This window comes from Carassius gibelio, chromosome B3 (assembly GCF_023724105.1).
Source record: "Carassius gibelio isolate Cgi1373 ecotype wild population from Czech Republic chromosome B3, carGib1.2-hapl.c, whole genome shotgun sequence".
Taxonomy (NCBI): Eukaryota; Metazoa; Chordata; class Actinopteri; order Cypriniformes; family Cyprinidae; genus Carassius; species Carassius gibelio.
This window is the reverse complement of record NC_068398.1, coordinates 7,064,140-7,077,610: the sequence shown is the minus strand read 5'-3', so window position 1 is coordinate 7,077,610 and position 13,471 is coordinate 7,064,140. Positions and strand designations below refer to the sequence as shown.

Sequence of the window (13,471 nt, the reverse complement as noted above, 5' to 3'; positions counted from 1 at the left end):
AGTGTGTTGTTTTGACCTCTAAAACCTCTCGAGTCCATGAGCAGAACCTCTGTCCCATTAATACTTAATGCAGCACCTTGTCTTGACCTCCGTCTCTGAGCGCCTTTTATCGCTCGCTGGCTGAGATGACTTCTCAGTAACGCTTGAAATCAAGGCCCTGATTTGATGGATGTGGGGTGTAAAGAGTAGTTCCGGCAAGACACTACAGGCAAAACCAATGGTTATTTATACACTGGTCAATTTGGGTAATAGGATAATGGAAATTCAACACTCAAAATCCTCATTTAAGTGTATTGCTTATATATACTTCAATTCAAACGCCTGCTGAAAAATATGCTTTGAATCACAGTAATAATTTTCATTTTTCAATATATTCAAATGGAAAACAGGTATTTTAAATAGTTATGATATGTCACAGTTTGACTGTTTGTACTGTAAAGAAAACATAAAAGAGACTGTACAAATGCAAGCATTTGTTTAATTACACTTTATCTATTTCAGTCTGTTGATTTAATTTACAATAAAGGATGATTTCTCAAAATGATTTTTTTTAGCATCGCTTACTGTACATAAACCAGTCTTTATTCTGAGTGTTTTTACATAGGTGTTTGTTCATATATCATTCATTCATTCTTCATGTCGTTCTATTGAGTTTTTTGCTGACTTGTAAAATATATTGCAACTGTCATACAATGAAACAGTGCATCTGACAGGAAATGAAATAAAGTAAAACACAAACGAAAGAATAAAGGAATGATTTCATTAAGAACACTTGCTGTGTCTGTCTTTGCAGGGCATTATGGGAAAGAAAACTTCCGCAGTGGGCAAGACATGCACAACTTCATCTCCTCCGGCTTTGTGACGCTCGGCAGGAGCCATCTGAAAGGTAATCACACAACAGCAGAAACACTGATAATGATCAGAAAGGTTTCTTGAGCAGCAAATCATCATATCAGAGTGATTTCTGAAGATCATGTGACACTGAAGACTGGAGGAATGATGCTGAAAATACAGATTTGATCAAAGAGATAAATTACATTTGAACATATTCACATAGAAAATATAATTTCACAGTTTTACTCTTTTTACTATATTTTTGATCAAATAAATGTATCCTTATAAGCAGAAGAGACTTAAAAAAAACATTGTTAATTTTTTCTAAAATTCTGACTAGTAGGGTTTAAAAGAATTTTCTAAATGTTCTTTATTGTTTAAAAGTAAGACAAAATGTTTTAGATGTTTTTTGGTAGTCACACTTTATCAAACATGTTTATTGTTAATGTTTTGAACTACGTTTTAGAAACAAAATAAGTTTAAGTGAAAAAAGTGAAATTTAGATGTATTTAAATTAGACTTAAATGTCCAAAAGTGCCCAAATATTTTTAGGGCCAATTTATCACTACATCATGTTGATTACAAGGGTATGTTTACATATTATTTATATACAATTTTTTTAATTATCTTTTATTTTTATCCTTTAATTTTTATTCTTCCCGTTTTATTTTAGGTTTTAAAAAGATATTACGTTAAAATATAAATAAATATATATATATATATATAAATTAAATGTACAATTATTATTATTAATTAAAATTATTAAAAATAAAATTCAGTTAGTTTCCAAAGAACATATACATTTTTTGTTTAATTCCAAGTGTTTATTTTGTTTGCTTGTTTGTTTATTTTTTGAACAAAAGTTTACAAAAGGTTACTTGAAACGAAGCTGAAAGTTGTAGTTTATATTCATACTGAATCATTATTTTTATATTTTCACTTTTTTATTTTACGTTTAATTTGGTTTAAAAACAAAAATGTTTCATTAGTTTTTAATATTTCTGTTTAGCTTTAATTTATTTTTATTTCACTTTTAGTTTGTCATCTTAGTACTTAAGCAATGCGTATTTATTTCAGTAATTATTTCACTTAGTTGCCAAAGAACATTTCTAAATTGTACATAATTGTACGTATATTTTTTTTTTCAAAAGTTACAAAAAGTTACTCAAAAATAAAGCTGAAATAAAATGTAAATGTTGAAAAATTTGTAGTTTTAGTTTTAGTAGTTTTATTGTACAAAAACAACACTTTTGTGTTGAAAGTGTTAAATTAATTACAGGTCCTTGCACACCGAGTCCGATATTTTCGTATACGGTTTTCGTATTCATCATCCAAACCCTGCACACAGTCAGATCTCACATCAAAACACCTCTCAAAATGCTTACTACGGATGTAAAAAATTCTGAAAATCGAACCTGTTTAAACATTTTTGGTGACGAACTAAGGTTTCGGAGGCAGTTTGTAAACTTGATTGACACTACGTGAGGTTTTTGACGAGAAATTATCCGGCGAAAAATTCTGACTCAATGTGCAAAGACCTTAAGGATGTTCCCTTTTCAATCACTCACCTCCGAATAGAAGTACACGATTAAAAGCCCCCGAATGTCTTTTAGCCATGTTTCATTTGCCGAGTGCGTGTTCTAGAGGGAGATTGAGCTGTTGACAGCTTTCCTAAAGCTAATTAACAGACAGAGGAAGCCTGTTGGAAAGAAAGCAGCTGCCAAGCGTCTGCGGCCTCGTCTCCGCTCCTCATTGTCTCTCCTGAGTGAATCAGCGCGGCCCACATAATACGGCATAATCAGCACGCCAAGGGCCGATTGTTAACACTACAACAACATAATCCACCCGCTTCCACATTCACGAGCAATAACATTTAGATTAATGACCGGCTGAGGAATATCGGTGACATCAGTGCGAGCGCCGATGACATCACATGTTATTGTTTTGCTGCGAAATAACCACTGTGGTTTCCTCGGTTAATAAAGGATGTCAGTGTGTTGAATCCTCTATTGATTGAGCTAATTGCACGACGCTGATGGCAGATTTGCAGCGTGTGATTCGGATACAACTGTAAAAGAGGATGAAGTTAATACCCCCACGCACCGCGCTTCCTCAAGGTGAAAGAGTTTAATAAGTTGCTTAAGTATTTTTTGCTTATTCAACTTGGCTCCGAAGCCCTGCGGTTCATGCAAATTGGCCTTAATCTTCACCCTGTTTAATTCCACCTGATTGAATTTCTTTACAGATTCTCTCCAGAGGCGATGGAGCTGCTCCTCAAACTCTCTGCTGATTTGAGCTGAGAGCCTGTTCAAGTTGACGTCAAATCAAAAACCGAGCCGCTTTACTTTATTATTGCATCATTCCGCTCTTCTTGTGAATTATTTTTAACGTTTGCCTTTGAAATCGTTCATTAACATGTAAATAACTCTGAAACAACTTTACTTTTGAGCTGGTTATCAGTATATTGTATATTGTATATTGTTATCAGTATATGTTAACCAGTTGCGAAATATCTATGTAGACAATGTTTATTTTGCATTAAAGCAGTAAGTAGGCATAAATACGTGCTTTTTCAATGATAATATTATTATTGAGATTGAGATTCATGGTAAATACGAAAACAAAATTGAAATCAAACTTTTGGTGGATACAGTATTACAGGTGCATCTCAAAAAAAAATTAATATATACACACACACACACACACACATCCATTATTTGAAAAAAAAAAAAAAAAAAACTTTTTTTTTCTCTAATTTTATAACAAATGTGGTCAATGTCATCTAAGCATGACGTTTAATACATGCTAAAATGGTAAAAGGCCTGTTTGATGTTGACTTTATACTTTCAGACGGTGACCCTCTCCGTGTTTGTCAGCTGTATGTGCATGTGTTAGCATGAGCTGTGTTAATGTGTGTGTCTGTGTGTGTTTGTGCTTCTGCAGCGCAGCACTCTGTAGATGATCTCGGGCAGCTGTCCTGGCAGGGCGACCTGGACGTTCCTCTGTCCTACAGTATGTATTGGGCTTCAACACCACACACACGCTCCTCCTGCTCACAGGTGACCCTTGCGCTCTACAAAACTGCTGTTTAGTTATTCTAGAGTCTTTTGGAAGCCATGCACCTTATGAAACAACTGTGTGATAAGCAGTGGTGGACAAGATACACAAATCAACTACTTGAGTAAAAGTACTGATACGTATAATAAAATATTACTCCAGGACAATTTTACTCGAGCGAAAGTACAAAAGTACTCAATTTGTTTTGTAATAAGGCTTGAAGTTAGGAAGAACATTTTAAGGAAAATATACCAGTAATTATGTTTTCATAATGATTTGTTTCCTTCTCAAACCTTGTCTGTGGTGTAAAAACAGCCCCCAGAGGACATCACTTCCCACTTTGATAATTACTGTAGGTACCATGTTCTGAACATCACATGCTTTCTTTTCCACCCAGATGGAATCTATATAGGTGGTTGAATATTTTGACTTTATTTTAAAACATTACCTCAACTTAGCACCAGCAAGTTAGCTAGACAGTTAGCATCAGCTAACAATATTTACTTACTTCCATTATGGTTATGAATAAACATTCATATCTGTCTACTTGGCTAGTTAATCCAAACAATATAAAAATGTATACTGTTGATAAACAATATAAAAACTCACGTCACACAGGGCTAAATGTACCAGACGATGAACACTGTTAACAGGAATTATAATGTGATTGCATAGTAAGTAGTAATATTTGTTAGTTCTGTTTGTTGTTTCAGGGTTAGCATCATCTGAGAATTAAAATTTTGCATGTTTTATTTAATTTCTTTAAATTTAATCTTTAAAATGTATATTTAATTTCATTGAAAAATACCCAAACTTTTTCATTTTTAGTACAATATTTAAGCATTTATTTCTAGTATTTGGATCCTATTATTTTCATATTTTACTTATTATACTTACCATATTTTATTTTATTTTAGTTTATTTTATTTTAAGCTCGTTTCAAAGTATGAATTTTTGCAGAAGACATGCTGAGATGTTTTTTTTTTATATATGTTGAAATTGCTCAGATTGAATGTTGGGTTGTGTGTTCTCGTGTCTGTATTTGAGATATACAGTACGTGATGTAGTGTTTTATAGTTTGATTGTAATCATGCATGCAGGGTAAATGGCGTTTTCCTGTTTGGAAAGCAGCAGTTGTGGTTTAATGTCCTCCCTTGTGTTTCATATTAATTTATTTTTTGATTCATTTCACCTCCTGCAGCAGCAGAAGTAAGTTTGCTGTTGGTTCATTTCTCTGCTTTTTTTCCCAGTACAGTATCTCTAGGTTATTAATGACTGTTGTTGCGGGTTTCTCCTTGCTGTTACCATGGTGATCCTTTTATGCACTGTAGCATGTAATTTAACAACAGCATTTGACTCTGAACCAGCAGAAATCCCTCTATATTCAAACCCTGGGATTATTCCTCTGACCTGCGTTAATTAGAGCTTTAATTATACAGCAAACCTTCAACAAACATTATTAGTGCGGTTTACAGAAGCTATCGCTCATACGTATAGTTCGTGACTGTAACAAACCCATAAGCTTTTAGAGTTTGTGCTATAAACTGTTGATGAGGAAAGTTGTGCTACTACTTTCTAAGTGATCAGACTTTTTGCCTGATGGACAGTGTACCATGTGGAACAACCTCATAGAATTTGCCCTGGCAAACACCAGTTTTAGTTGTTTTTAATATTTAGAATAAAATATAATATATTTTTTAAAATGTATATATATAGTTTTTTGTAATATTCAGATTTAAGTTTTATTTTAATATGTTCTAATTTTTTATTTACATTTCTTTTCATTTATATGTATTCATATGTAGCTATAAATATTTATATTTTTTTGTTGATATTATAATTGTGTTGTTTTTTGTCATTTTCTTCAGTTATTTAATGTCTATAATTGTATTAATATTTTAGTTTGTTTTATTTTCATATTTTCAGTTTTTATTTTTATTTATTCTTAGTAATTTTGATGTATTTTGCATAGTTTTAAATATGTATACATGGGGGGGGGGGTCTTTTTTGTTTCTTCAGCCAGTGGTACCCAAACATTCAACAAAAGATCAGTTTTGAACACACAAGGAATTTTTTTTATTTATTTTTTTAAGGAGAACAGAATAAAAATAAAATTGGTAAGACTTAGCCATAAATAATGTGTATGAATCTGGAACAGTATATTGATTTATGTACACATTTGTGCAATTTTACTCTATACAGAACTGTATAAATAAAGAGATATGCATGTGTATTTACATAATACTTGAGAAAGGCAATCATTTAAGATGCAGAATGATTTACTGAATGAATTACAGGACACAGGCAATGATTCATATGTTAGCAGTTTAAGCTGGAGATGGCATGGGGGAAAACTGTTTCTATGCCTAGATGTTCTAGTGCACAGAGATCTGTAGCGTCTGCCTGAGGGGAGAAGTGCAAACAGGTTGTGTCAGGTCTTTTAGTATTTTACCTGCAGGTGCAAACCAATGCTCCTTTCTGCTGCCCTAACAGTCTATTGAAGTCTTCTTAAATCTGATTTGCTGGATAATCCAAACCAGACAGTTATAGAAGAGCACAGAACAGACTCAATAATATCAAAGTAAAACTGTGCCATCTGTGCATGTGGCAGGTTGAACTTTTTCAGCTGACGAAGGAAGTACAACCTCTGCTGGGCCTTTTTCACAATGTGAAAAAAGTCTATGTGAGTGTCCCACTTCAGGTCCTGAGAGATGGTTGTGCCCAGGAACCTGAAAAACTCCACTGCAGCCACAGTGCTGTCCATGATGGTGAATGTGGAGAGAGCAGGGGGGTTTCCAGGGGGTTGGCTGCCATCTACGGTGCCAATCGGAAGTGATATCCCAGTTCCTTCTCACATGGCCCTGTCCAACCATGGAGACAGGTAAGTAGCGCTTTGCCTTCGGGGTTGGGTCCCTGCGCTCCACCTCACTGCCCCACTGTGAGTACATCGATGGTTCCCCTAGTCCTGCTTGCTCGGTTTCTGGGGGCCTGGCTAGCACCCCCACACCATCTCATTGACTCATGAGAGCCATCAGACTGGGATATACAATTCAGTTCGCCTGGCATTCTCTCTAGTTCAGGAGCATTTGGTTCAACTCTGTGCTGAACAATGACGCTGCCATCTTGCGAGCAGAAAATCAAGACCAGATGGATAGAGCCAGTCCCTCCAGCCAATATGAAGATTGGGTTTTCCAGCCCTTACTTCATTGTACCCAAGAAAGGTGGTGGGTTATGACCAATCCTGAACCTGATCATTTTGAACCAAGCCCTTCACAGGCTCCCTTTCAAGATGTTAATGCAGAAACAGATTTATCAATGCCGTGGTGACTCTGCTCGAGTGCTTCAAATGAAACCACTTCAGTGTTGGCTTCATGACCGAGTCCCGAGATGGGCATGGCAACACGGCACTCACCGGACCTCAGTCACCTCATCCTACTACCAGACTTTCAGCCCCTGGTCAGACCTTGCCTTTCTTCGGGTGGTAGTTCCCCTAGTGCAAGTGTCCAGACATGTTGTTGTCTCAACAGATGCCCCTGCCACAGATGCTGTGGGCTTGTGCAATGGGCATGCAGCATTGGGTGCCTGGGCGGCCTTGACTGCAGTGGCATTTCAATTGCTTTGAGTTGCTAGCAGTTTGCCTTGCTCTGTGCTGCTTCAAATCACTGCTACATGACAAGCACGTACTGGTCCGGACATGTGGTCTCCACATGTGGTCTTGGGAGAGGATATGGAGGTTCATGATGGTCTACTCCCAGCGGTAGTAAACACCATCACTTCAGCTAGAGCGCCATCTACGAGGCACGCCTATGCACTGAAGTGGAACCAGTTTGTTGATTGTGCACATCACGATGCAGTGAACAACCTGTCCATGGGGAAGCAGGGGGATCTGGTTTCTTAGAGGCATGATGAGGCTGAATCCCCTTGCAAACACTACTCTGGGAGGAGACAGACCTAGCCATTGCTTTGCTCTGTCTATTTCACACTTTGTGCATAATGAGGCCCACACGCAGAGCTTAAGAACTTCAGACCAGCTCTTTGTCTGCTTTGGAGTACAGCAGAAGGGAAGACCATCATGAACCTCCAGAAGTGAGAGCACACTCTACAAGAGGCATGGCATCTTCTTGGGCATTGGCGTGGGGCGCCTCTATAGCAAACATTAGTAGAGCTGCCGGCTGGGCGACACCTAGCATGTTTGCGAGATTCTATAATCTCTGTGCTTGAGTGCTTCTCAGTTCAGTTACCCATTTTGTGAACCCTGTTAAAGTTCCTCCCATACCCTCGGCGTTCAGTCATAGTGGAACACCGGACACCAGGTCCAGCACTCGTGTATATGCCCAAGGTCAGTCCTTGTGCTAGGCTAGGTGTTGTGTGTAGTGATTCCCCCTTTGGGTGATCCCACATGTGTATTCTTCAATGGTACAGCTCCCCTCTCAGTGAACCTGAGTCTTTCCCTGGCAGAGATTTCCCAGCCATCTCTGCTGTGTACTGATCACACCCCAGGCTGGCTGAGTCTACCACAGGGACTTCAATGTGTAGCACTGCCCTATGGCCAATCCATATGTGTAATTTCCACATAATACCTCCTATACGCAGGATGTGGCTTCCATAGCATTCCCCTACTTGGGTACGCTTTCCCAGTGTTTCATATGTAACAGAGACATTTTTGATAGCATTGATATTTTAAGTTAGACGTATTTGTATATTTTCTCTTTTCTTTTTGATTTTAGAGTTGTTTTTATTTTGTTGAGTCTTGTTGTCATTTTATTAATGTTTATCTAATATTAATTTTTATTAATAATTATTTTGTTCTTTTATTTTTATTTTCAGTTTTTTTTTCTATGTCTATACAGTTTTTATAATTTTTTTATTTCAGTTTTAGTTATTTAATTTTACCCCAACTTAAAATGAAAATGAGAACTGATGCCTTGACAATTGGCTGAAAGAAAGCTTTTTAATGTTAATTAAAAAAATGTAAAGCATTATACAAAACGTAGCTTCATGTGAGAACGGTATTATATTGTTCTTGTTTTAGTTAGCTATGATAACCCTGGCATACTCATATTCTTGCACGCACTGCAGGTAGAGTGAGTCCCACTGGTCTAGTCAGAGCGAATAAACAGTTTTACAGCTGTTGTGTTGTATTTTAACGTCTCCGGTAGATGCGTTACGGCCGTCTATAAGGACTCTGTGAGTAATCGACCCCGCGAGCAGGAAGGTTATATCTCAGTTATCATCAGCTGAAGCCTTGCACCTGTTTTGATGTGCAAACAGACTGTGGCATGCAGAGATCAGTGCCAAGCAGTGGTCAGATCCACTCAGACGTCAATCACCAAGAGTGGCAGACTGACTGACAGGCTCTGTAGAGTCGTGTAACCTTGCCTCGCTACATAACGCCGCTCACATCAATCTTCTGTAGTAAAGGAGACACTCCATGTTTTGAACGGCGTAACAATTTACACATCAAACACCTCAAACTCCACAAGCACCCTGAAACTCTTAACCCAGAAACAACGTCTGGCATTTCCCACAGCACTCTTTCATTTCATTGCTGTCTAGAAGAAACAACTCTTTTAATGCGCTTAGTTCTTAACCCTGAAAACTTTAATTAATTCACACCTAAACATTCAACTGTTCTGAAGCCCTACACACGTCTAATACCAGATGTACTCTTTTTAATGGCTGAATAGTAGTTACCAAATACTTAAGACACAATTAAAACATCTAGCACATCTAAACACTTGACAATAAAGTTTAATATTTGATTGTTTTGTTTTGTTTTTTGCCATTTCAAGCTCTTTGAAGAGCTTTATGCCTTTATGCCAAAATAATGTCAGGACATTAAAATACTTTTTTTATTGACTGATATTTATAAAGGTCTGGGCATTTACACAAATTTCACAATTTGATTTAATTTTGATTCACAAGTTTGTGATTTGATACAATTCAATATTGCTTCTTATGCACACACACACACACACACACACATGCACATATATATTTCGAAACGATGGTGGTCATAACCTTTTCATGACAGATTTATCCAAACACATGCATTGGGCATTGAATGGCTTTCCTGAGGTAAATGCAATGTTATGTAACATTGATTACAAGCCAGTTTATTGACACATTTCCGCGCCTGAAACTCTGATTGAATTTCATTCAAAAAATATCACAAGATCTTGAGATTTAAGAATTGATATCAGTTCATCAAAAATTAAAACCATAAAGAAATCCATAAGCCCTAATATTGATACACCAGCAATAGACACTGTAGGACTGTGAGACTCCAGGAGACCACAGAGACGCCTCCACCTGTCTTACTCCTCACCGACTGTCATGCTGATTTACAGTGTTGCCAGGGAGACGTCAGGCGGTAAAGACCTGGGCCACTCCAAGTCATCTATCTAAATGACACGGCGGAAGATCAAGAGGCTCTCCGTCTGTTTCTCATGAGCTTGTGTGTGGTCTTTCTGACGGCTGTGGTGTGGAACGCCACACTGGAGTCGTTTTAACAGGAAATAAGTCACTCCAGACCGACGTCCAGAGTCGTCTGAGCAATTGATTAGGTTTATTGATTAGCCTGGATGTTTTTAAACTACTCAAAATGAAGTCAGGCTTCTCCCTCTTTCAAGGTGTTCAAAATAAAGCGTTCACAGAAACACAGCTCTTTTTCTACCTGAATCTCATATGTGATTGATTTGAAACGCTCTCCATAGACATCAGATCTGCACGTGATGAAAATGTGATTAGATTCCATGTTTTTTTTTTTCAATAGTGTTTGACGTTATCATTTTGCTAAGCTAACACTGTAATGCTCCAATAAGTATAAAATTAGCACTCAGATCTGTCAGTCTGTGTTTTGATGAATAGCTTTTGCAAAATACAGATATTAATCTTACAAGATTTGGAACAGATATAATTGAAGTCCTATTTTCATAAATCATAAAATAATTTATCATGAGACAAAATCATATTTATTTATTTAATAGTGTTTTGTTACTTTCTCATTCTAATGTTCAGAAAATATTTTGGATTATTATCAATGTTGAAAACAGTTGAGCTCTTTCATATTTTCGTTAAATCCAAGATTTTTTTATGAATATAATGTTCAAAAGAGCAGCATTTATTTGAAATAGAAATATTTTGTAACATTATCATTATATATATATATATATATATATATATATATATATATATATATATATATATATATATATATATATATATATATATATATATATATATATATATAAACAACCCATACTGGCCCCAACATTTTGAATGCTAATGTGTATTTTCACATTGCATATGGATGGAAATAGTGAGAAATATTGTCCCAGAAAAGAGACTGAACTCAAACTAAAACAAACTGATCTTTATGTTGACATTCACGCAAGAGCAATTTCTAATATCCAGCTAATTTGTGAAATAACATGCTGAATAATAGACAAAAAAAAAACTCTTATGTTTTTTTAACTCTTATGACAAACTGGGTCTTAAAGGGACAGTTTACCCAATACTGAACACTCATGCTCATGTTGTTCCTAATCAAAACTTACAAAAACCATCGTTTTTTTTTTTTGTTTTTTTTTTAGTGGCAGAGAAAGACCTAGACCTAGATCTAGAATTTCCTTTTAAAACGTTGATAATTTGCGCATAGCGATAAGGAAGCAGGCTCTGTTTTTCTCGGTCAGCTGTCTGAAGGAATTGCTTTGTTAGTATCAGGTCAGGAGGCCGTGATTGAAATGGTCATGTAGGAAAATGTGCTCTGGACACTTGAGGAAGCTCCTGATAGAAGATGACCTGTTTAATGTCCGCAGAGGGAGCACAGTGTGAAATTACGTCCGAAGGACAGCAGGTTCCTCTCCCCTGTGTCCTCATTACTGCACTGGACCGTTGGGAGCCATGCAGGACGCTGATAAAGTGCCCCCTGCAGGACACAGATGAAATGCACAGGGGTTCCTATGGCGTTCAAATCACTATTAACAGTATGTTATGTTTCCCTGTACACTTACTAAATTCAAATATTACACAATGCTAGCAAAACTACCTTATGTGACCTTTGATGTCACCTTAAGTTGTTTGTGATGTCATAGTAAAGTAAATTTCTGATTGGTTTAATTTGTTTTCTTTAAAGGAATTAACCCAAAAATAAAAATAAAAAAATAGCTCAAGATGTACTCAGGTTAGGCTATTCAAGATGTTAATGAGTTTGTTTCTTCATCAGATTTGAAGAAATGTATCATTACATCACTTGCTCATCAATGGTTCCTCTGCAGTGAATGGGTGCCGTCAGAACGAGAGTCCAAACAACTGATAAAAACATCACAATAATCCACAAGTAATCCACACAGTCCAGTCCATCAGTTAATGTCTTGTGAAGTGAAAAGCTGTGTGTTTTTAAGAAACAAATCCATCATTAAGAGGTTTTTAACTTAAAGGTTTATTACTTGGTGTGAATTATTGTGATGTTTTTATCTGCTGTTTGGACTCTCATTCTGACGGCACCCATTCACTGCAGAGGATCCATTGCTGAGCAAGTAATATAATGCTACATTTCTCCAAATCTGTTCCCATCGTGAATGGCCTGAGGATGAGTACATTTTGAGCTAATTTTCATTTTTGGGTGAATTATTCCTATAACGTTGTGAATTGATTTGGTTAAATTTCTGCTTGCAATCCCTGTGAACAAACCTGAAGCTTCTTCGCTGAATTCATCTAAACTTTGCACTGTGGTTTTCTGTAGTTGTGGTTGTATTAGTGGAGTCTGACGTACCCGTCGTGCTCTTCAATGCATTATTCAGCAGCGAGACGACTATTTACTCAGTGAAAGCACAGTGTTATATCAGACCGCTGATCAGACTGTGTTTGTATGCATGCGTGTGTATCATCGCACACTCGCTCACTGATGCTGTCAGAATTCTGATAGCATGGTGCATTATGGGCCGAAAGGAGAAGCATAAACTAATGCATTCATGCCATCAGAATTCAGAAGCGTTGTCCTGAGTGAACCAGCCTTCATATACCGCTGAATACAGATGCTGTTTACTAAACTGAAAAAAAATAAATAAATAAGGATTTACATCATTTAGAAATTACTAATAAATTTCACAAATATTCTAAGAAACAATACTGAATTAAACATGTCCTTTCAAAGACTGAAATCATGTTTTGTTTGTAAATTAACTAAATGAATAAATGTACAGGGTTTCAAAGTATGTGTGTGAAGCTGTAACTGATCTACAGTCTTAGACTCATGAAATGTTACGTAGTTATGTAGATGGGATATAGTGAATCTTTTTTTTTTTTTTTATTTAATAGTTGATATTTCCAGTTGGTTACCAGTATAGAGGGATATATTTTGACTGTAGAGAGATTTAATTGAACTAAAAGCTTGTTTTCATAAACTAAAAATGGCAGAAATCTTAAAAAAAAGAAGTAAGATTTGATGATAATGTTTATAGTAGTAGATTAGCCTATAGTAGTTCATAGTAGTTTTTTGCAAAGCATCATCACAATAATATGCAATCAGATTCAAAAATGCTTACCTTGATGATTACATTTTCAAAAAAAAAAAAAA

The 13,471-nt window shown here is 36.2% G+C and overlaps 1 protein-coding gene across 2 annotated transcripts in view; it reads left to right on the top strand.

Annotated features, from left to right (window-relative positions):
• Nucleotides 1-13,471, top strand: part of LOC127951859 (protein shisa-6-like) — an 83,506-nt gene that overhangs the window by 25,120 nt on the left and 44,915 nt on the right. For both annotated transcript variants that reach the window (XM_052549939.1, XM_052549938.1), the window contains exons 4-5: nucleotides 794-886; nucleotides 3,778-3,846. In XM_052549939.1, the coding sequence (XP_052405899.1) occupies nucleotides 794-886; nucleotides 3,778-3,846 (162 nt within the window). The remainder of the gene's footprint in view (nucleotides 1-793; nucleotides 887-3,777; nucleotides 3,847-13,471) is intronic.